This window comes from Euprymna scolopes, chromosome 2 (assembly GCF_053919585.1).
Source record: "Euprymna scolopes isolate OS-2025 chromosome 2, ASM5391958v1, whole genome shotgun sequence".
Classification (NCBI taxonomy): domain Eukaryota; kingdom Metazoa; phylum Mollusca; class Cephalopoda; order Sepiida; family Sepiolidae; genus Euprymna; species Euprymna scolopes.
This window is the reverse complement of record NC_136483.1, coordinates 166,701,010-166,727,005: the sequence shown is the minus strand read 5'-3', so window position 1 is coordinate 166,727,005 and position 25,996 is coordinate 166,701,010. Positions and strand designations below refer to the sequence as shown.

The window sequence follows — 25,996 nt, the reverse complement described above, 5'->3', positions numbered from 1 at the left end:
AATTTATTAGTTGACATTAACTTTGGCACAATCTTTTCAACTGCCAAAATTTAAAAGAAGCCTTTGTGATTATGTTATTTCTATGATTCAGTTTGTTAAAATAAAAAAAAAGAACTATAATTTTCTTTCAGTTGATTTATTTTTATTCTTCTTACTCAATTGTATCCTATTTAAAAATTAGTGCGTTTTGACTTTAAATCTGATTCTAATATTAACATGCTGTTATACAATTTATTTAGTTGGCACTAATTTGATCGGTTCTGGATATGACCTTAAACTATATCCAATGGTGAGGCCCCAGCTTGCAGACTTTGGGGAGTGTGGAGCCACCCTTTAATTACCATTGCTCCCAGGTCCACTCTGACCCGGAATGGTAGTATCTGTTAGGGTTCCAACTATGGGTTAAATAGAAACTGACTTGAAAACAACAAATATATTCTATTAAAAATTTTTTCTTCAAAATCGTTGGATTCGGCATTAAATAACCTGAAAAGGGTTGATATGCCGTAAAACAAAAACAATCAACCAACCAACTACCTTAATTCTTAAAGAATGCAAATGAAGGGGAGGCCTTCAATATGAATAAAAAAAACAACTGCATTAAAATATTATATACTATAAAGAGAGTTACAAGTAGACTTTGGATTTACTTTCAGCATCCTCCTAACTCTCACTTTCCTTATTTTATCAATTAGTTCTCACATTCAATGAGCATATTTCTGATAAAGGGGGAAGAACTGCTATTTTCTGAGATGGAGTACATCAAATGGCTTCATGTCTGGCCTGGAACTATTTCCATAAGAAAAATAAAAATTATTTTATGGTTTTGTTGACAAAAAATATGGGTAATCTATAATATAAATTTAACCTGTCTGTTTACAAAGATGAAGCATTTTCACAAGATCAGTATCATTTTGAAGTCAACCCTTTGGACGACAAATATCGAAAAATTGGCCAAAACCATTAATTCCTTTACCCTCAACTGGCCACTTTTCTTCAAGGAGGGGGTCGCTTTTTTCGCCGATATTTTCGAAAGTCATCCCCTCTTTTCGATTGACTAGCCTTAATTTAAGCCTTCGCCACTTCCCGTTTGGTGATAGACGCAACAGCAATGACGTCACGTTTTTTTTTTTTTTTCACAGTCTTTTCCTTCTTCGCAGTACGGGTTCAAGCCTGTCTGCCTACTTACCACTTTTTTTTTCTCAACACACACCTCCAAACACCCGGACAATGCCGGGCATCCAGGCTAGTATAATATAGAAGTAAAAAATTGTCAACAAAATCATTAAATGTACTATTTTTTATGCAATAAGATTTTTGTTTTTCCAATATTTACACCTTTTCCCTCCTCCACATGTTACAAGCACTTGTACCTCCTGAACGTGACTACCCCGACAAACCCAACAAGTAACTAAGTCCCACCCCTTCACAGTAGAGATCCCTAGGTGTAAGAAAGCCTTTTACTCCAATAGTTTCTTCCCCAGAACTACAAGTCTTTGGAACTCCCGTCCGGGATTCTGCTTTCCCAACTGTACTGATATGCAGACGTTCAAGTGTAATGTGAACAAACATCTTGCTACTCAACTCCATTTATAATGCCCCTGCAAATTATGCCCCTGATAGTAGCCCCCTACTTTCAAGTGGCACTCTGCCTTGTTTGGGTGGCCCTGTCAGTGGGGCATTAGAATACGCCGACTGCCCCCCTGCAGAGGGTAAAAGTCCCTCAATGAGGGTCCTGGATATGACCTTAAACTATATCCAGTGGTGAGACCCCAGCTTGTGGGCTTTGGGGAGTGTGGATCCACCCTTTAATTACCATTGCTCCCAGGTCCACTCTGACCCGGAGTGATAGTACCTGTTTAGGTCCCAACTATGGGTTAAATAGAAACCGACGTGAAAACAACAAATATATTCTATTAAAAAACATTTTCTTCAAAATCTTGGGATTCGGCATTAAATAACCCGAAAAGGGTTGATATGCCGTAAAACAAAAACAACCAACTAACCTTGTTTGGGGTGAAAATTGATTAAAAAAAAAAGTTAGAATCAAGTACATACAAACTGAACGGTGCAAAATGTGATCCATTAGCATTCCCTGGACAATAAACCAATCCATCCTATCAAAAATGGAATTACTTCTTAAGAAAAATGATGATTAACAATAATAGAATGAGATTGATAAAAATCTGAAAAAAAATATATAAACGTAATAAAAAATACATATAAAAATAATAAAAAATATACATAAAATAAAAAATATATAAAAATTATAAAAAATATATAAAAAATATATAAAATAATAAACAAAAAAATGTATATAAATAGTAAAAATATATAAAAATTTGTAAAAATATATGAAAAATAATAAATACAAATAAAAAGGAAAATCAGTGTTCAGCACTTCTTTGCTAACTCAACAGTTGAGAGGTAAATGAAAACTGTAATAGGTCATCCAGACACTTATGTTTCTTGCATCGAAATCAAATGTTATTCCCAGAAAGGGGCTGCTTTATTCCTGAGAAATAACTGGAGGAAAATGCAAACAAAGATAAAAGAAATTTAAATAAATTGTTAAGGAATTGACGCTGACAAGACAAGTAAATACGTTTTATTTTTTAAATGCGTACAAATTCATAGCCTCTATTTGTGAATATGTAAATGTAATATCTCTTCCAGGTTCGGCACAGATGGTGTGAACTTGTGATTCAGAATAAGTTTACCAAATTTTACAAAGATGTGAAACATTTTCTTCTTCATGATCAAGTAAGTTGATTCCAATTTTTCTCTTACTATTGTACATACCAACCATATCTTGTATATACCTGCACCTGTTTTGCTATTCACCCTTTCAACTACAGAGTGAAACAATAAATTTGTCACTCTAAAGAAAACAACACTATAGTTTTATTTTAAAACTTTTATTGAAAAAAATCAACGCAAGTAATTTGATTATGTAGTAGAGCTGACATCTATTCAATGTAGCCGTCTTCAGCCTCAATTACCGTTTGGCGTTGTGGGAGATCATGTTGCTGATGTTCTCGACGTATGATCAAACAAAGTAGTTTAGCGGGTTCAGAGTGGGGAAGGAGGGCAACCAATGAGGGAAGGGTACAAAGTCGTAGCACTCCTTCGGAAGTCAAACCTGGGCCTCTTTGAACTTATGGGCTGACGCTGAGTCCTGCTGCCAGACCTAGGGTCTGCCAGTGGCTACCTGATTGCACCAGATGCTCAACATATTTTTCAGCTCATCCCTTTGGTGATGACTTTCAAGTCAACTTTGAAGACGTGAGGTGGCATGATGTGGCCCTCACTTGAAACCACACCAAAGACCATAACCATGGCTGGAAACTTTGTTTTCATCATCCTGGGCACGTCCCTGTTATTCGTGGCAATCCAGTGATGCATTTGAGGATGCTACCAATTGTGCTATTGTCATAACTTGGGTTGGTAAAGAGCACGAGTTGTACAGTGGCGCATCTCCAATCTCACTCGTTGAAAATTGTGTCACTCTCAGACATGAGAGAAGGCTCCTATCGCTCTTGAGATTTGTACTCAACTGGCCAACTTATAGATGGTCTGCAACAAAAAAAAGAAAACCGGTTTTCATGAAATGGAAATGGAATCATGTCGTATTTTCTAGGGTGACAATTTTATTGTTCTACGCCATAGTTAAGTCAGCTTCATCCAGAGAATTTATCGTGTCCCGAATAAATGCTGGCAAGGCACAACAGTCCACTGTAAAAATAGATACAAATGTTGGCGAATCATGGTTCTAGTGAAGAGTTACTATGTTGCCAAAAGTAAACTTAATGTCCATTTTCTACTTTCTTAATAAACTAGCAGTTCAGCCCGGCTTTGCTCAAGCCCTATGTACTGTTCATAATTTTATGTGCGTATGTCTATATTAAAAAGTGTGCATATGTACGGTAATGCCTTTCTATATAATAGGCTTCCTTATTTACTATAGAGAAAAGTTAGTAGAGACCACAGAGGTCAATTTTTTTTTTTGACCCCTTAACATTTATTGTTTTGGGCTTAAATCAAATTAATAAGTTTGACTCATGTCCAAGTAACCTACATCTAAAATTTCAAGTGTTTAGACCCAAAATTGGCTGAAGAGTTTGGTAGAGTCCGCAAAGGTCAAATCGTTCAACTTTGACCTCTTGGCAGCCAATTTTTTGCTCCAGAACTGAATAAAAAGCTTGTCGCATGTCTGAATACCCTTTATGTAAAATTTCCAATGTTTAGACCAAAAATTAGCTGAGTAGTTTGCTAGAGACCGGAATGATCAAATATTTTAAACTTTGATCCTTTAGCAGACAAATTTTTCAGCTAAAAACCGATTAAAAAGTTTGCCCTATGCTTGAATACCCTTTATATAAAATTTCAAATGTTTAAGCCAAAAATTGGCTGAGTAATTTGATGGAAACCGCAAAGGTCAATTTAAAAATACTTTGACCCCAATTTTGACGCCTTAACATTTATTGTTTTGAGCTCAAATCACATTAAAAAGTTTGATACATGTCCTAGTAACCTACATCTAAAATTTCAAGTGTTTAGACCCAAAATTGACTGAGTTTGGTAGAGTTTTCAAAGGTCAAATCATTGAACTTTGACCTCTTGACAGCTAAATTTCTGGCTGAAAACCGGTTAAAAAGATTTTCCCAAATCTCAATACCCGCTATGTCAAATCTCGAGTCTGTAGACTGAAAATTGACGTAGTAGTTTGGTAGGGAAATGTACACACACACACACACACACACACATACACACACACACACACACACACACACACAGACAATTTCACTTTTATAGATATATAGATAGATATAATTGAGGAATTAGACACCTTTAAATCTTAATAGAGATTTACTTTTAAAATATACATAGTAAAATCTGATATTTGTTAACTGAGGGGTCTCCATTAGAAACAATGGATAATCTCTATAAGGGAGCCTGTACAAGTCTATTGTGAAGCTAGAGTTGCACAATCTTCAATGATGCTTCTCTTGAATTGGCTTTGCTTGAGTTCAATGGCAAGAAGTCCAAGATGATTAAAAACAATGCTGAGATAAGCAGAGAACACTCCTACATACAGTACCCTGTAATTTTAAATAGTCTTAAGCAGGCTCAACGTTGCTTAACTTGGATTATTTAATGGAGCAAATTTTGCATTCTTCTCCTTGGATCAACTCTCTGTCTTTGTAATGAACTCTTTTTTAGACAATGGATAACTCCTGTATGGGAAGCTGTGCAAGGAGTCTATTGTGAAGCAAGGGTTACGCAATCTGCAACCACACTGAATCTGCTTTGCTTGAGTCCAGTGGAAGGAGAAGTCGAAGATGACAAAAAGCATTGATGAGATAAGCATAGAGCACTCCCACTCTGTATTCTTAAATGGTCACCCATTAAGTCTTGACCAGGCTCAGTGTTCTTAACTGTGGTTATCTAAATGGAGCAAATTTCACACTCTTCTCCTTGGATCAACTCCTTTTTCACTTTCTTCACTCTGAGAAAAATTGTTATTGTTTCTCCTACTGATAACTTCACGGGCACTGATTTGATGTGTCTGCTCAGAATTGCTAACACCATTAACAACTCTCGGTAAAATGATTAGATTAGAGACAAAATGAGATTAGGGTTACCTCCCTTCAAATTATCTGCGTTTAAATGAAACAGGAATAATTTTAGATGACCCACAAGATGGTAGCTCGCTTATTGTTCAACTAATTATTGTTCTGTGTAATTTGTTTTATTGTAATGTAGTTTATGTCAATCTTATCATTCAAATACTCATTATTATAATGGTGGATAATCATCATTATCATCATCATCAACTAAACTAACAAACATGAATTTCTGCTCACAGGCACACACATACAAGGTGCCTTAAATAAGTTTACAGACTTTTTTCCTATGGTTACTTTTACTGATAGGACACACATAAAACTCTAGTCTTCTTCGAAGTAATCTCCTTTGGCTGCAATGCACTTGTACCATCCCAACAACTGTTGGAAGGCCTTATAGAAGTCCTTTTGTGTGAACATGTCAATGGTCCACATCACAACCTCTTTCATCTCTTCATTTGTCTCATAGCGACAGCCGTTAAGGTTTTCCTTGAGCTTAGGAAATAACTAAAGGTCACAGGGAGCAAGGCCTGGACTATAGGGAGGGTGAGGAACTGTCTTGATATCCACACCAATCATAAAAGTTGTTGTGTCGTCTCATAAGATGTATAGCAATAACATACTGAATTTTCAAGAGTTTACAATAATTTTAAATGCTTGTACAAAAAAAGTCTGGAAACATATTGAAGGCCTCTTGTATGTTCTATATGAAGTTAACCTACAGCCTTAACTTATATCTATATATATAAAAGCGAAAATGTATGTATGTATGTATGTATGTATGTATGTGTGTATGTTTGTGTGTCCGCTAAAAACTTTCGACAGACACAACAAAAATTAACAAACTCGGTATCATATTAGAGCTCCATCCTTCGCACGAAAAATATCAAAAAATTGGCCAAAAACGTTAATTTTTTCACCCCGAAATCGACAATTTTCGACAGGGGGGGTTCAACAAAAACGGTCCTCTCGTGACGACGACCGGTTCTACGCATGCGTCAGATGATGTTATGACCTGATTTACTTTAAATAGTTGAAGAACTGACTAAATTTCATGTATGTCGCGTTAGCTCAGTTGGTTAGCGTGTTTGTTCGTTATCTAAACGTTTTGGGTTCGAATCGTGGTGTGAGATGTCTTCTTTTTTTTTTCCGATTTTTTAAATTTAAATATTGAACCAGTGTTATTTAAGCCATTTTTCATGTAACGTTCATTTTTCTGTTTTTTTTTTTTACTTCGCTTATCCACCCCCGACCACACACCCAAAAACACCCGGGTACCCACCGATTTTTTTAATTTTAATATGAAAACAGGCTTTTTTAAGCCATTTTTCACGTGTTCGTTTTTCTGTTTTCATCGTTCATTTGCCTTACGTTAGTTTTGTGGGTTTTTATTATGTTTTGATTACCGCCCCCGCTTAAGTTTTAACGTTGTTTTCTTTTTTTCTTCGCTTATAACAAACAAACCTGGTCATTGACTTCATTTGCTGAATAGCTTGCGTCATCATCGTCATAACGCTCGACGACTTCCGTGCGCACACCTGTCAATTTGGTTCTTACTTAAATAAATTCAAACATCTTTCAGTAACTCATTCTGGCTGGCCGATTTTATTTTCAAACTTCGTCTCAGGGCTTCGGGTTCGATCCTACCAACTTCCCCCCCCCCCGGGTTTCTTTTTTATTTAACACTACACACACCTCTAAACACCCGAGCAACGCTGGGTACCCTCGCTAGTATAATATAGATTTCACCTGTCTGTTTAAATGTATGTATGTATATCTGCCTAAAACTTTCGACAGAAGTGACGGATTTTCATCAGATCAGTATTGTTTTAAAGCTCAACCCTTTGGACGACAAATATTGAAAAATTGGCTGAAAACATTAATTCCTTCACCCTCAACTGGGCATTTTTCTACAAGGGTCGTTTTTTTCGCCGATATTTTCGAAAGTCATCCCTTCTTTTCAATTAACTAGCCTTAATTTAAACATTCATCACGTCCGGTTTGGCGATGGGCACAACAGCATAGACGTTGTTATATAGGAATCTTATTAAGAGAGATGTTGCGTTCTGTGTTCGTGTTATGAAGAGATTCATATATATAAAATGTTCATACTTAGAAGTGTAGTGAGGAAACAGTATTGAGACAGTCTTAGTGTTCACATTGTAGATATGAGATATAGAGACATTGTATGTGAAGACATTTTAAAACACAGGATATATAAGACATATAATGACAATTTCACTTTATCTTTTGGTAGAATTACAACACAAAGACGACGTTTATAAAAACACATGATGGGTTTATTTCTTCTTCGACCGGTCAGTATTTTTCTTAGTCAGGAATTCAAAGTTTTACATTCTATGTTTCAAAGGTGACCGTCTCGCTTCCAGACGTTCGACTCCCATCTCTGGACTCCAGACTGTTGTCTCTCATCCTCAGACTCTCTCTCAGACTCCCTCTGCTTAACTCTAAAGTTTCTAACTATATCGAGAACTTCCCCTTTTCCATGACGTCATACACATGTTAAAGAATGTGTCTTCTTTCACGTGTTCTGGAAATGCGTGTCCAAAACTTTTTCCTTTGTTTACAAAAAGTATTTTAACCTATATTTCCAGTAATCTATATTTCCAATATGTCAAAAACATGTTTATTAAATTATCTTATAGTTGCATTCTTCAATTGTTTTTCATAACAGAATTGACAATGCACATTCTTTTCTTGAAACTATTTTGTCACTAAGCTAAACAATGGTTTGTTTTTTACATTCCATTTTCTAATTCTCTCTCGTAATCTATTTCTAAACCTAAATTACGAGGTTCGAATTTCGTCTATTCTATTTCATTTTTACATTTAACTAAATCTCTCTATTTTTATACTTACATGAAAAGGGGACAGCCTTTATCATGTAACAACGTCACGTTTTTTTTTCACATTCTTTTCCTCCTTCATGAAACGGGTTCAAGCCTGCCTTCCTACTACCACTTTTTTTTTTTTGTACTCAACAACACACCTCCAAACAGCCGGGAAATGCCGAGCACCCAGGCTGGTAATAAAAGAAACAAAAAATCTTTATACTTATAACATATCAAGATACAGGAAGCTCTACACGAATGAGTGGAGCAAATACTATAAGAAAGTTCAAAGTTAAATGAATAGATAAAGAAAATATATGAGATATAAAGAAAACTGTTTAAACCATGTTATTTCCAAACTTTATACTGCTCATCAAATTCATAGACACAAACAACAATGACCAAGATTTTTCTGATTCTCTCTCTCTCTCTTCTGATCTTGAGCATGTGGTGCAATGGCGTAAAATGTAGTTGGATAATTTGAATGCATCTAAAATCAAGCTTCTCTCTTTTCATCATAATCGCCCTGAACACCATCAGGCCATGATTGAAATGAATGGCTTTTGTCCTGGCAAAGTACCATGTCTTGACAAGTTTCTGGGACTGACCTTCATTCCTGATCTGAAATGAAACATATACATGAAATTTCTTACCAAAATCGCTGGAAAAATGGTTGGATCCTTCTATCGCTCCAGTAGGTATTTCACTGCCGATGCCATCCTCTATCTGTATTAGAGCCAATTGTGTCCTAAAATAGAATACTGTTGCCACATCTGGGCAGGAACTGCTTCATATGCTCTATTCTGCCTTGATAGAGTTCAAAACCAGCTTTGAAACCTAGGATGTGATGCGCTTTTCTGTTCCCTGCAATTCCTTTCCCACAGAAAAGACGCCGTGAATCTGTCTTTGCTCTATCGTTATTTTCCTGGCAAGTGCTCGTCTGAGCTCCAATCTATGGTCCCTCCTTACAAAACTTTCAGCTGTACTCACATGAGGGTGCTGGCAATGGTTCTGTTGTTATAATTTGAATTAGTAGAGAGCATGAGTTGTACAGCGGTGCATCTCCCATCTCTCTCATTGAATATTGTGTCACTTTCAGACATGATAGAAGGCCCCTACTACTCTTGGGATTTGTACACAACTGGCCAACTAGTAGATGGTCTGAAACAAAATAAGAAAACGGGTTTTTATCAAACAGGAATGGAATCATGTCATCTTTTCTGCAGCGGCAATTTTACCTTTTCACCCTGTATTTATATATACGATTATCAAACCAGAAGATGTATATATATCACACTCATAGTATTTTATTCATAGGTAAATGTAATACTTCTTACACATGTTTTGTTGAATAGCAGAAATTCATCAAACAACTCATCAGAGACAGATATGTGATCATAGGATAAAAAGCATATGGTGAAGGAAAGTGTTGATGAAATGAAATTTTTAAAATTTCACATAAGAATAAAAAAATCCTCCTACATATTATAGAGTATGTATAATTTGATTCATCACCTACGAGGAGACATTATTTCATAGCATCATATATATATATATATATATATATATATATATATATATATACATATATATATGTATGCATGTATGTATGTATAACAATAATAAATATTTTACATGGATTCATCTTAACACTTTACTGCAGTACATTTCTATTCTGTAAGTCCTTACACATATTTAATTAGAATTCATTATTGAGATGACTATTATTTATTAATTTCATTATATTACTAGCATTTCAGCGCGGCGTTGCCCGGGTGTTTGGATGTGTATGTTGAGCAAAAAAAAAAAAGTGGTAGTAGGAAGGCAGGCTCGAACGCGTACCACAAAGGAGGAAAAGAACGGGGTAAAACCTAACGTTTATGCTGTTACGACTACCGCCAAACCGGAAGCAACATTTTTTAAAATTAAGGCTAGACAATCTAAAGGAGAGGATAACTTTCAAAAATATGACCCCCCCCGTAGAAAAGTGCTTAGTTGAAGGGGAAGATATCAATGTTTTTAGCCAATTGTTTGATATTTGTCGTATGAAAGGTCGAACTATAAAACGATACTGATCTTGGTAAAATCCATCGCCTCTATTAAAACTTTAAGGCAGACATGCAAACAGATATACATACATACATTTATATATTGGTAACTAAAAGTTTTCGAACCAAACTGATGAAAAAGCTTGCCCTATCTCTGAATACCCTTTATGTAAAATTTCAAATATTTAGACCAGAAATTATCTGAGTAATTTGGAAGAGACCGCAAAGGTCAATTTTTTTTAACTTTGACCCCTATTATGACCCCTTAAAATTTATTGTTTTGGGCTCAAATCAAGTTATTAAGTTAGATCCATGTCCAAGGAACCTATATCTAAAATTTCAAGTGCGTAGACCCAAAATTGTCGGAGGAGTTTGGTAAAGTTCTCAAAGGTCAAATCGTTGAACTTTGACCCCTTAATCGCCAAATTTCTGGCCAAAAACCAATCACATCGATTTTCCCAAATCTCAGTACCCTGTATATCAAATTTAGAGTCTGTAGACTAAAAATTGACAGAGTTATTGAGTAGGGAAATGTACACAGACACACAGACACACACACAGACATAGACACGTTCACTTTTATAGATATATAGATAGATAGATGAGTATAATTTATTAATTTTATTTATATTAATTTATTATTTATTATTTTTTATTTTATATTTTTTATTTTATTCTATTATCCTCATCTTTTCTTAGTTGTTTCACAAACAACTAAGAAAAGATGAGGATAATAGTCCGCAATAAATAAAATTAAGTCTGTACGCATTAGAATAAAATCTGAAACTAGCTCATGTTCAAACTAACCTATTGAATAGAAATGCATTTTAGAGCATTGGATTCACGGTGAAACTGCAGTAGAGTGTTACATATTGTAATAAAGCTATTGTGCCCTTTATGTACAAGCTGCTGTCTGGGATCTGATCTGTTTTCGTTCTGAGAGCTCGAATTTTTTCATGTTCTATATTTGAATATTGTTTAGGTGTCTGGACAATGTTTGAACATTGGTAATTCACATACCCATCATAGCAGCAGCCAAATAGTGTAATGGTTAGGAGCACCGACTGTCACCTAAATGATTGAGTTTCAAACTTGGCTTGAGGTAGTTGCTAGTCTAGCTGCACTGATGAGCTGTGATACAGCAAAACAGTACCGCATGTGGATATATATATATATATATATATATATATATATATATATATATATATATATAATTCTCATCCCCATTCTTTTTTTAGATACATTAGTGTAGAGGATGATTGTTATGCTAGTCACATGATTTGAACCCTGAACCAAATCAACATTTGTTAGAACATAATGAAACCAGCAGCCACAGTAAAAAAGAAGAGAATTGAAATCCACTTATGTCTATGCAAATGGCCATATCTAGAAGGCTGTCATAAACAAATACCTGGTTGAGCAAAACTTTGCATGTATATATATATATATATATATATATATATATATATATATATATATATATATATATATATGTGTGTGTGTGTGTATGTGTGTGCATGTGTCTGTGTGTGCCTAATGAATCAAAAATAACTTTATGATTGGCTGTGAATCCTTTGACTGGCAGTAATTATCATTCCCTACACTGATGATTGCATATTGCATACACATAAAACATTAGTGTCTGTAGGTAAAATAATTAATATTTTTATTATGAATTCCTTTCAACTATGATTGGGCCTCTTTCAGAGCTGTTCCTTATAGTGTAATGCGATGATTGGGCCTCTTTAAGCTGTTCATTATAGTGTAATGCGATGTTCCAGCATCCACTGTTGAACATTATTGTACAAGTTTTATGTAATTGTCCACTTACTTGACCATTGTATATAAAATTTAATTCTCTTTCCTTTCTCATGATAAGTCTTGTTAGTCAAAGGGTTGAATACCATACTATAAAGTAAAAGGTGACTTTGTGACCTAGTTCGAACCATTTGGCTGGCAGTAATTAACGCTTCCTACACTGATGATCGCATAAACATGAAACACTAGTGTCTTTAGGCAAAACTATCAATATTTATTTATAAAAATATTATATATAATTTTCTGAATTTTTGAGATGAGGATTCGTTATTCACATTATTTGGATTCATCGGACTACTGTTCTCATCTTGAGTGTGATTTTCACAACGTTTCAGTCGATGTAACCTCCGCTTGAAATTTCACCCAAGTTCGCAAGTTTGACAGAAACATTCCTGAGTTCAACAAGATACACCTGAAGAAGGTTGGAGGTTACATCGACCGAAATGTTGTGAAAATCACCCTCAAGATGAAAACAGTCACAAGACTGTTAATACATGTAAAGAAATATATAAACATATAAATGACGGACTTTGACAACGGATATGGAGAGAATATTTTATTCGACTCCTCATTAACTACCGAGTATATACAACAATGGCCACTTTCACACTTCCCACCGGAAACCGCCTCACTCCCAGGGAGAGTTTTTCAGGGGAGATCACTCACACAGATTAACACATCATGTCAAATTAAGGAAAGTAAAAAAAAGGATTGAATTAAATGATTATCTAATTTGTTTACACACACACACACACACACACACACACACACACACACACACACATATATCTGCATATATTTTTATTTATTTAAGCAATGTAAAGTCACACACTTTAGAAAACATTTTTTTAATGAATTTAAATGAGAAAATTTGAAAACCTGAAAATATTGAGAAATGATAAAATCATTTTTTTATTTATTTATTTTTTTTTGGTGTTGTTATTAAATTCCCAAATTTTGCCAATAACATGGCTTTATCAAGAAGATATCAGTCTGATTAAGTTTTTTTTTCTCCTTCATAATGATGTAAGGAGGAGTCATAGCCTCCCGAAGAGAAAAAGCCATGTTCTTGGCGAAAATTTGGAATTTAATGACAACACCAAAAAAAAAAAAAAATTAAATAAAAAAAAAAATGATTTTCTCATTTCTCAACATTTTCAGGTTTTCAAATTTTCTTATATATTTATTTATTTTTATTGTTTTTTTTTTTCAGGCCATGGGCATCTATTTATTTGGAGAGCTGATGTTGTCGAATTCAACAAAACAAAAACTTTTAGCAGAAGAATGTTTTCTTTTTCTTAAGGACAAAATGGACGACAGATTGAGAAAATCAGTTGAAGAATTGATTTATAGATGATGTCTGTCCATCGGAAGGAAACATGAGCAAAGTGGGAGTAAAAAGTTAATCTTGGTTTTACTTTCAGCAGCTGAGTAGTTCTCACTTCCCTTATTTTTGTCCTTTAGTCCTCCCATTCCATGAGCAATGTTTCTGACAAAGAGGGAAGAATTGCTGTTTTCTGGATCAGAATCTATTCCATTTAACACTTATTGTTGGCAAGTTTTTAACCTTGAAGTACTATTATTTTTTTTAGCTCTTTACATCGAGTGGCTTCATGCCTTGTCTGGACCAATTTCCTCAAAAATAAATATCAACAGTTATTGGTGGTGTTGTATTCAAGAGAGAATCTGTATATCGATGATCAAATTAGTTCTTGGTGTACCTATTTACTTGCCAAATAATACTCATACTGATTATATTATATTTCGTTCCAGAGGTAACAGTTTTCTTTCAAAGTTATTTTCCTCCATTTTGTTTAATATTTGAGGCAGATGTACAAATGCGGTACTATTGACACCCCCCCCCCACACACAAATTGTTAGGGAGTGAAAAAACAATATAACAAAAAACAAAACGAAGAAATAAGTTCATCAGCAAAACAAAGGTATAGGAAGTTGTTCACAAAGGCACACAAAAGAAAGCTGAAATAGGATTGTTAATCAACGTATAGCAGTGGTTGGTACAAAGAAGGTCAATGTGTTTAGAGTTAGTTTATGATCAGTTTTAGGAGTGGCAGTGAGTTTTGCAAGAGTTTATAATATTTAGGGACTGTTTATAGACAGTCTTGTGTTTTTAATGGTTGAAAACGGTTTTAAGTTGAGGACAGTTTCCAGTTAGATAAAATAGAAGGCAAATTTCGGCTTGAACAAGATCAGGAGAGCTTTAAGAGACCAAGATAAGGAAATGAATTGATTAATCGACTGATGAACAGTGTCTTGACAGAAAACTAAGGCATTAATGTTGAGAGGATAGTTTCCCATGATGGTAATACACATACTTTTTTCATACTTGTGGACCCGTGCGTGCCCCCTCGGCATTCACCAATGTGAGAGACAACAACATGGCCAGAATAGAAGATGAAAAAGCAAAAGACCATTGAAACAATGTTGGGGTGGGCATTTGTTGTCGAATGGGGTAGCATGTGATCTCACACTAGAAATGTCTGCTAGAAAAAAATTAAAAGTATTCAACACAGACACGCACCTGGCCAGAAGAAACAAAATATGATTGGTTTTGTTGGCTGATTCAAAATCACTTGGAACAGTTGTATTGATCTAAAAATGTTAGCTGCAGATGGGAATACACCATCACTTAAGAGTATGGAAATAAATATATCATCCACAAGGGTTTTTGGGGCAGTTGAAAAGATTGCCCCAAAGTTAATGTCAACTAACAAATTTGCATGGAAAAATGGAGGAAGAAAGGATTTGCAATTGTGGTAGGAAGATGAGTCGACGCATTCCCCTGTAAACAACCATTCTTAGATTTCACTTTTGCTGTATATGTAGTCACGAGCGTAGAGCATTATTTTATTCCCGTCTGCAGCTGACATTTGTGGATGAGGATAATCTTTTGCAGGAGGTTTTGAATCAATCAACAATTATTTTATTTCTGACACTCAACCGTGTGTTCTTATTTCTGGAAAAGAGGAAAATAATTTGGAGTGGAAAGTGTAACAATGAACTCTTCCAGAGTGTATATAATCATTTACAGACCACTGTTTACTACCATTTCATGTAAATACATATTCATCCATTAATGCTAAGAAAGCTTTTTATAAGATTCAAATATTAAAAAAAGTTGCAATTTGAAATTTTTGTGAGCAATCGATAACAAAAGAAATAAAAACATATCCGCACTAAAAAAAAGTTTTTTTTTGAGTTTTTAATGCTTCTGCTTCCCTGTTTACATATGAAATATTTCATCTTTAATTTAAAAGAGTGACATAAAAAGGGGAGATAATTTAAATTGGGGGGGGGAGGTAAAAGGGGAAGATACTCAAATAAAACTTATCAAATCTGATTACTCCAAATATTGACAAACTAGCGGGGGTACCCGGCGTTGCCCGAGTGTTTGTTTCTGGGACGGGGGGGGGGAGTTTTAAAAAATGTTATGGTAGGTAAGTAGAAAGGATCAAACCCGGAGTCATGAGTAAAAGTAGGAAAATAAAGTGTGAAAAAAAAACAAAAAAAAAACATCTGCAACGTTAACAGTTCGGCCACCAAGAAAAGTCCATTCCAGTTGTTTAGGAAAAAAAAAAAAAAAAAAAACCGACTACGGTAGGTCGGCGCGAACGTGAAAATATAATGTGAATTGTCCAGCACGCTAACCACTACGCCACAGAGCACTGCAGCTTAGTTTAGTGATTTTAAATAACTTCACATGAAAGAACTACGAAGCCAAACCGGTGTTCTCTTCTCAACTGTTCCTTGTGAACGATTCCCAAACGGTGTTAAGTGGTGGCAGGGGGAGGAGGAATTTATTAGAGAGAAAATATTTTACCACTTCCATTGATCTTAACCGATTTTGGCCGTGACTTCTCAGCAGAAAAAGTATAGAAATCTAAGATTATCGAGGAATTTGAGAAATAATAAGCCTATAACACACCTCAGATATTGTTCTGCCGTTTGTGCATATTATATTTGCATGAAATATCTTGATTTTTAATCCTATTAAGGTCAAAATCCGACGGGAAAAAATGAGTTCATTTTATTTATATAGAGATAATAGAATAACATTTTTTCCACGTTTCATTCAGTTAAGCTTTACCTATTTTTTTTTTTTGTTAAAACTGTTTATTAATTATTTGATGTTTAATTTATTTCAATAAATCTATTTCATTTTGGAGTATCTTTTTATTTGATTTTGTATTTATCTCCCTCTTTTCAACTCCCGCTTCCCACAAAGAAAAGCTTGAATAATTAATTCAATGTTACTGTTTTGCATAAATGACGAAAATATTTCATATGGACACAATAATGCAAATGAAAAATACTCTCTGCTACATATATATAATCACAAATAAAATTAGCTATTGATTCTATCTATGTTGATTTAACCATTTTAATTCACTGTTCAACTCTGTATACAGTGTCCCTGGTGACATCGTCCCAAATAGTAGCCTCTCTGTCCAAGTGGTTTTGTTTAGGGTGTGTAAGAGTAAAACAATATTCTCTAATATTTCATAATGTCTTTTGGAATACTCTTTTTCAATATGGCCATCTAATTTACATATATGTGTTTATGACCTTCAAATACATGTAAAATAGATAGCAAAATAATAAATCTCATTACTTCTACATTAGAATAAACAACGAAAGCCAGTTTTATCAAAATATAAATGGAGAAAGGACAAGAACAGAACAACAAGACCCAGCAGAAGCAAAACACTTCTAGAGCAAGATATGGGGAAAGACAAATGACAAATGGCTGCAAAATATGTAAGAAGAACTTCGGGAAATTGATAAAGTAACAGAAACAGAAATCAATAAAAAAACAGCTAAACCCAATGAGAAATTGGAAAGCGCCAGCCTATGATAAAATAACTGCTTTAAAAGATTCACAACTCTACATGAAAAGTTAATACACAAAACTGAGAAGATGTCTCTACAAAAATGGATGACCAAAGTAAAAACTATGTTAATATGTAAAGATGCTGAAAAATAAACGATCCAAAGAAATTACAGACCAATAATTTGATTCCTAACGTCACTGAAAATCCTAATAGTACAACTGAAAAATAATTGTGTCCTACTTTCCAAGGAACAAAAAAAAAGGATACTGAAAACGGAATGCATAGATCAAAAAATCCTGAAAGAGGCAAAAGGCAGAAAAAGAAGAACATAACCAAAATCCCCCTGGGTAATAGACTGCTTGAGAATATCTAAGGTATCCAATAGGATTATTAATCTTAATAAGAAAAAAAATGGGAACATGGAGACTGGAACCGAAATCTAGAGGGCAACACTTGACTGAGATAAGATTACAGAGGGACATCTTCCCTGAAGACTACTATTTACCATATCCATGATAGCATTCATCTACATATTCAGGAAATGTGGTGCTGGATGCAAGTTTATATGTACAGAATAAAGAATAAAGCACCTCAGGCATATGTATGACCTGAAGCTATTTGCAAAAAGTAACTTTATTATTTAACCTAAATCAATGCCTTTATATTTACAATCACGTGGTTTGATCTATCAGTCAAATTTTAACTGTTCGATACAACCCTAACTTACTCATGAAGCTGTCACCCAAAATTAATAAACTCATTACTCAAAACTGAGAAAACTTTATCGAATACTAGTGAAGAGGTGAGGGCATAACATATGCTTAAATATGATATTTTAATTTGTCCAGATAAGCGCAACCAGAATCTTCAGCCTGAGCATTGAAATGGAATTCGAAATGCAAAAGTGTGCGCTGCTAAAAGTGAAAAGGGAAAAGCTGGACACCATCGAGATCACAGAACTGCCCAAGCAAGAGGAAATGAAAAAATCGCACTGTCCATAATTAGAAAAATGTCAACGTTGCCATACCATAGCAAATTATTAAGATGTCAATATACATGCCTTTTCTCTCTCTCTCGCTCTCTCTCTCTCTCTCTCTTTTCAGTTAAGGTGTACACTCTCTCACTCTCTCTAAATGCAGTGCAATTTTTTAAGAAAGAAAAATCAGCTATTTATTTATTTATTCCCCCATATTTTAGTTAGTAACAAATTAAAACACTTCATATATCAGTGATTAGGAAACATGTATTGTAATAATTTTTCCCCTGTGTCAATAACGAGAGTAATAGTAAATCTGAATAAATGAGGGAAATCTCTACTTTTGTCTATTCATAACTACTAAAAAATAAATATTAAATCTGACAAAATAGATTGAAAATAAAATATGAGGGTATATATTTTCCACGTTTTTGACTTACAGATATAAACATCTATATATGTTTTTAGATATTTCAATACATATGTTTTTTTGCATAAAATGTGCTGCTTTATTAATAAATACTGATGATATAGTACTGATGGCACACTCTCTTCAGGAACTAAATGACATTTTAAACGACATCCACTCTAAGAGCAAACCGGTTGGCCTCAACATGCATCTTAGGAAAACCAAAGTGATGTTGAACCAGCATGCTGCCAATAATTGTTGATGGAAAGACCATCGAGGAAGGTGGGAAAGGAAATTATGAAAGATGGAGATCTCCTCCCTAAGATAAAGAGAAGAGTAGCATCTTTTGGAAAAGGTGAAGAATATCATGAGAGGCTGAAAAGCAAGTATGGCAATCAAAAGGAAGATCTTCAATGAATATGTACTACCTGTGATGATCTACGGTAGTGAAATATGGGCCGTGACATCTTGCCAGAGTAAAATCTTGGCAGTGGCACAAAAAAAGATGAAAAGGATAATGTTGGGCATCACTCAACAAGACAGAAAGGCAAACATCTGGATCCATCAACAAACAAGAGTTATAGCCATCAATACTGCCATTAAGACATCGAAGCATAGATTTGCAGAAAATGTAGCCAGACAATATGACAACAGATGGTCAATCAGGACAATGGAAGGGACACCTTGTGAACATAAGAGGTCAAAGAGAAGACTAAGAACAAGGTGATGGGATGACCTGATACAACACATAAGTCCCACATAGCAGTGGATAGCTCAGGACAGAGAGAGATTGCTAAAGGTCAGGAAGGGGTTCCTTATCTATTATATCTATTATATAAATCTTACCTGTCTGTTTAAATGTATGTATGTATGTTTGTATGCCTGCCTAAAACTTTTCTCAGCGGCATCGGACTGGGTTAAAACTGGTATCGTCTGAAAGAGCGATGTCTTGGTCAAATATTATGTGAAAATTAGAAAAAACGGTCAATTATTTCCTATAGAAATACACGTTCACAACGAGAAAGGGTAGCAAAAAATCGTTCCTTCATGACAATTTAGCCAAACACGCATGGGCAAAAAAACGTTCTTTCTTGAATTAGTTAAAATAGAAAAAAAAACGACATTACTTCGCTAACGCGATCGTAGAGTAGTGCTTATAGTATTTTAGTGACAGCGTTGTTGTCCTAAGGTTGCACGTTCGTGCTGACATATCGAACACTGTTTTTCGATTTTTAAAGTTTTAATATTTAAACAGTGTTATTTATGCTATTTTTTTTGTTCGCTTTATTTTTTATTCTTTATTTTCCACCACATTCGCTGTTTTTTTTTTTTGTTTTTCCAATTTTTAAAATGTTTTAACATTTAAACATGAAGCCTCGCCAAGACAAGAGCCATTCATTTCAATTGATGCCAGATGGGCATCAGAGCGTTGATGATGTAAAGATAGAAGCTTGGTTTTAGATGCATTAAAAGTAACCAGCCATCTCTTTCCCTATTGTACCATGTGCTCAAGATAAGAGGAGAGAGAATCAGAAAGAATTTGGTCATTTACGGTCTTTGATGTGTTACCATAGATAGTATTATCATCAGTATAGATGTCTACGAATGATGTAAGGATGTGATTTGGAAGATCATTAATATGGATCAGGAAGAGAGTTGGGCCCAGCATGGACCCCTGAGGTACTCCAGCATTAATACTGAGAGCTTCTGATTTCTGCCCATCAACCACTACTCTTATGTACCTATCAGAAAGAAATGATTTAATAATTGAGAAGACATTTCCAGCTATACCATAGCTGGAGATCTTGTGAAGTAAAGGTCAAGCCTAAAAGCTTGTCAAAACATGAAGCCTCCCCAAAATAAGAGCCATTCATTTCAATTGATGCCAGACCTTTATGCTATACCTTATCAAAGGCCTTTGATATGTCAAGAGCAATTGACCTAGAGAGGAAGCCTCTGTCGAGAGATTCGCTAATCCTATGAGATATAACTGTAAGCATGTCTTGTGTAGATTTAGCAGAATGGAAACTATATTCCATGTCACTAAGAAGGTTATTTTTGCTGAGATTGTTGACTACTTCTCTATTTAACACAGATTCAAGCAGCTTACTCATGACGCACAGGAAACTTATTGTTCTGTATTGAGAGAGATATGAGCGATGACCTGAATTCTTAAATACAGGGCATACTGATGAGATTTTCCAAGGTGTTGGGAAGCATTTTTCCTTAAGACAACGCTTAAATAACTTTGTAAGTATGGGTGCTATTTCCGGTTGAAGCTTTTTGAGTACTATAATTGGAATGCCATCAGGGCCAGTTGCTTTATTGGAATCAAGGTTTTTGATTAGCTTGGCAACATCATGTACAGATATTTGTATGGCACATAGCGTGTTTTCAGATACATGAGGGAATACTGGAGGTTGGCGACCTTGGTCGTAAAGGGTAGAATTAGCTGCAAAGATCTTGGCAAAGAGTTTGGCTTTGTCTGGTGGTGACGAGATTACCTCAGGTCCATTGATGATAGTTGGGATAGAGCACACACTTCTATTCAGGACCCTGTTTGCTATTTGCCAAAACGGATGGGACCCAAGTTCAGCTTCTTTGGACTTGACAGACTGAGCATATGAAGTTTCTTGTGTTCTTTATTACTTTTTTACAGAAGTTGCTGGCGGTCCTGAAAGCAGCTTTAGTCTCAGTACGTCTATTATGTTGGAAGCAATGGAAAAAGTGATTTCTGTGTGCAATGGCAACAGCACATTCTGGAGAGAACCACGGCTGTCTGTTACATTTTTGCTGGAACTTTTTCGAAGGTATGAAATTGTCTATGCCTACAATTAACCATTCCATCAGGTCTGATACTATAGAGGACACATCCTTTTTAAACATGGAACACAGAGATAACTCTGATATTAATATACAGAAGCTATCCCAGTCAACCATAGAATATCGATATACTGTACGATGGAGAGGTATGCCTGAGGACCTATTAGATTTCGTTTTTATCTTAACTGATATAACAGAGTGGTCGGAAGATCCTATTGGAAACAGAATGGAAGATGAACATAGTTCAGAGCAAGTTGTGAGAAAGAGGTCTAGGAGAATATATATATATATATTAACAGATCACAAGGTATTGCTCATTCATAAATTCGAAGGTATCTGAATTTTTACAAAGGTTTTCCAAACTCTTTGTCCATTGTTGCATAAAACTAAATATAGCCTACATTACCCAACCTTAAATATTTTAAAATTCATAATGATCAGTGAATTAGTTCAAGAGTCTGTACTGTACATGCAAATATATAAACATATACAAGCACCTTTCAAGCATTTGTTCTCATTGTGCTCTACAACACTTTTATTTTATGTACACGTTAGATTAATAATGCATAAATATGAAAATACTAGAGTTGAATATGATTACATTCCTGCTCATTTTTGTATTAAACACTAATTATATAAATCCCTATTAATCCATAACTGTGCATTGAATAGATACCATAATACATAGTTCACTGCACATTATCATAGCAAAAATCCAGACAAAATTTCAGCTAGATCGACCCAGTAGTTTCCAAGTAAACTTCTAGAGTAAATGTAGTATTGTGGTGACTAATCTCTACTAATCCCTCAATGTACATCGAACAGATACTATAATACCTAGTTCACTCCACCTTATCATAGCAAAGGTCCATGCAAAATTTCAGCAATATTTTCCAAGAAAATCTTAAACAGACAGACAGAGAAAGACAAAGAAAAAGCTATATCTATATATATAAAAGTGAGAATGTGTGTGTGTGTCCAAGGACACTTCTCAACCTATATACTCAATAAATTTTTAATTTACAGACTTGATATTTTGTGTATAGGGTATTCAGATATATAGAAAACATTTTAATCGGTTTTCATCCAGTAAAAGGGCCGCTAAGGTGTCAAAATTGAAAAATCGGTACAAGTGGTTGTCGGACTTTTATCTGTTTGTCGACTGTTTCACGAATGTGCATGCATGAATCGTTCACATGACAAATTCCTTATGTTAAGAATAAGTAAGTTTGAAAACACTTTTTAAAAATTCGTATCAAGTTGGTTATCATGCTTGACTCGCTGTCTTTAGGTTTTGGTTTCGATCTCAGCTTGAGTATTTTTTGTGACTTACAGGAAGTGAACTGTTTAGAGAAAAACATAACACTCGCATGCATATGTCTCGGTCTCTGTATGAATTAAAATATAATATTTATATGTATTTTACGACTGGGAAACGACGGGCAATCTGCTAGTATAATATAAATTTTATTATTTAAAGTAAAAATTTTTTGAATGCCCTGTTATTTTTGTTTCATTCTGCTCACCAATAAAAAGGAAACTTTGAGACATGCACATAAAGGCAAGCACTATTTCTTTGTAAGTATGCAGAAGTTTTCATTAGATGAGGCCAGAGCCCAGTTCAAATTAAAAAAAAGAAGACTTATTTTAATAATGGCGAAGAAATAATAAAGCACTAAATATTGAAAAGTTTCAACAAGAAATATGGCCGCTGTGATGAAATTAAAGCGTTGCACTTCCAAATTGTCAATTTTAGGCAATTGAATATTTTCGTCTTGAGAATTGGTAATTAATTAAACACTTCCAATTATCAGAATTCACAGATTGAGTGGAAAGAATAATAAAAGCTAAATTATTGACACACCTGGAAAGTTGGATACATATTTGCAGGTAATGCACCTAACGTGCACTTTGCTAAAATGATGTCTGTACGCATTATTATCTGATCGCATATTTGTGCTGGCCTGAGTAAGTACTATCATCGTGAATGAGGCTACACAATCCTCGAAAAGAAATATGGTATAATCACACTGGTTTTCATAAGCAAGGCTGAGCCTAATCCTTACCAGATGGGTGAATGTCAGGCGTATGTAGAAGGATGTCGACACTTCCCTGCAAAAACTGCAAAAAACTAATGTCATCTCTTCTAACTGGAATATATATGCAACTGGGAACCATTTGTGAATTTAATCACTTTCTCCTTTAGAGGAAGCCGATTTGCTTAGTGTGAATGCTGCTGGATGACTAGCCCTCAAAGAGATGGAGAGAGAGAATGGGATCATCACAAACAAACATATACCACACTAACCATAGCCTTTGTTCAGTCTTAAGAGACAATGGATACCCCCTGAAAGGGTAGCTGTGCATGTCACTGTGAGGTAAGGGTTGTGCAATCCTCCAACCACACCTGAATCATGACTGCTTGAATCCAGTGGTAATGAAAAGTTCAGGACAACTGGAAACAATGCTGACATAAGCAAAGAGCACATACAGCGCCTGGTATTCCTAAATAGTCACCCATCTAGTACTGACCAAGCTCAGTGTCACTTAATTTTGGTGATCTAACGAGAATCAGTGTGTCAATGTGATTATTATCATGTATGTACTATACTGACCCCCCCCTAAAATGAAAGCGATAATACTTGGGAGGATGATCTCATGACAGTAAAACAGATAATACACTACGTCCAAAGAAGGAGATAATACCTGGGAAAATGGTGTCAGATAGACTATTACACTACCTCTTAAAAAGAAGGAGGTGATGGCTGGGAGGATAGTATTATGATGAATGAACATATGCGAGGTGCCTTCAATAAGTTTTCAGACTTTTTTCATATGGCCACTTTTATTGATAGTACACACATGAAATTCTAGTCCCCTTCGAAGTAATCTCCTCCGGCTGCAATGCACTTGTACCATTCCAACAACTTCTGGAAACCACCCTGGAAGTCCTCTTGTGTGAGCATGTTAATGACTGTCGTCATAGCCTCTTTCATTTCCTCAATTGTTTCATAATGACAATCGTTAAGGTTTTCCTTGAGTTTGGGAAAAGTCATCGGGAGGCTGGACTGCGGAATCTGAATCGATCAGCTCAACCATCTCTCTGCTGTTATGACAACATCTTTTTTTCTGATCTTCTCTGAACACCGTTGGGATAAACTTTGCACAAATCTTCTGCATTTTCAGTTCCTTGTGAGTAATTGTGCGTACAGTTCCCACACTGACATCAAACTGTGCACTTATTGTCTCTATAGACACACGATGGTCGTTATCCATGAAATTCTTTATTTGGCCAATCAAGTCTGTTGTTCTGACTTCCTTATTCTTCCCACAAGTGTGCATGGCCTGACATGACTCGAAGAAGGAGAGAAAAAGAAAAAAAAAAGACACAGCATGTGGGAGAGCAGAGAAGCAAAGTGTATATACCATGGAAGGTGAACGTGTGAAGTCGAAGGTGAGAAAATGCTGGCTTCAGGTGGCGGGAAGAGAGACTTTTAAAAAGCACATTTAATATGGCAGAGGTTGTAAAACACGTGTATGTGCGAAAAGACTTTTGAACCAAAAAATAATTAAATGAGTTATTGTTGGAAGAACCATGAATATATGTTTTTTATTTACACTAAAAAAAAATGATGAGTTACATTTTTTAAATGTTTTTTTTTTTTGTTCCTGCGGAGGTACCAGACGAGTATAACGGCCACGTTACAACATTCCATTTGAATAGCTTCTTCACTCTCACTGCCAGATTTGGAATTCCCTCCCTGTTACCTACTTTCCTGACTGTACTGACATGCAGAAGTTTAAATGTAATGTAAACCGACATCTCGCCAGAGGTGTATTTGGCTGAAACGTGTTGAGACAACAACAGCTATGGAAGGCAGTAATTAATGGGAATACAGTTACAAGACTCAGCATTCTTATCTCATCGCAGTTAATCACCTGAAGAAGGCCAGGTGGGTAAGTTAACCGAAACGTGGTGAAACAACAACAACAACAACTATGAATATGAGGATAATAGTCCGTAAATAAATAAATAAATCGACTTGGTTTCAGAGTCACACTTTTATTCATTACCAGATTACCAGAGAGAAGAATGAAAGATAATTTAATTGAAAGTTTCCAAATAACAAGATTATTATCTATGCCCCGTTGGGTCACAACTAATATGATTATTTGTTACACTTTGAGTTCATTTATAAATTCATAAACTGCGAATATCTGTTTAGGAACTCTTCTTGCATAACTAAAATAATTAGTTTCTTTATTTCTAAACCAGCTGGTTTCGACCGCTTGTTATCGCTTCATAATTTAATTCTTCTTCACTGCTTGAGATTATCGAAACGAAACTAATCGATAAGAAAAAGATGACAAAACAAAGTGATAATATAAAGAAGGCAAAAAATAATTGATAAGACATAACTAATCGATAAAAAGACAACTGTATATGAAATCTACAAAAAGAAAGACAAAAAATCTGCCAAAAGCAGATAAAATGTGAATTAGTTTTCAATTTACAAGCCTGAAACATGTTTTCTTTTTTGTTTTTTCAAAATATTTTGTCTATCAATTTTGCAGTGAAATGTTTTATTC

At 35.0% G+C, this 25,996-nt stretch overlaps 1 protein-coding gene across 1 annotated transcript in view; it reads left to right on the top strand.

Moving 5' to 3' along the window:
• Window positions 1–15,997, top strand: part of LOC145298670 (aminopeptidase O-like) — a 125,831-nt gene extending 109,834 nt beyond the window's left edge. Inside the window, exons 15-16 of the mRNA XM_080144335.1 lie at window positions 2,677–2,763; window positions 13,559–15,997. Of these exons, the coding sequence (XP_080000461.1) occupies window positions 2,677–2,763; window positions 13,559–13,702 (231 nt within the window). The 3' untranslated portion in view covers window positions 13,703–15,997. The remainder of the gene's footprint in view (window positions 1–2,676; window positions 2,764–13,558) is intronic.
• The last annotated feature ends 9,999 nt before the right edge of the window (window positions 15,998–25,996 follow it).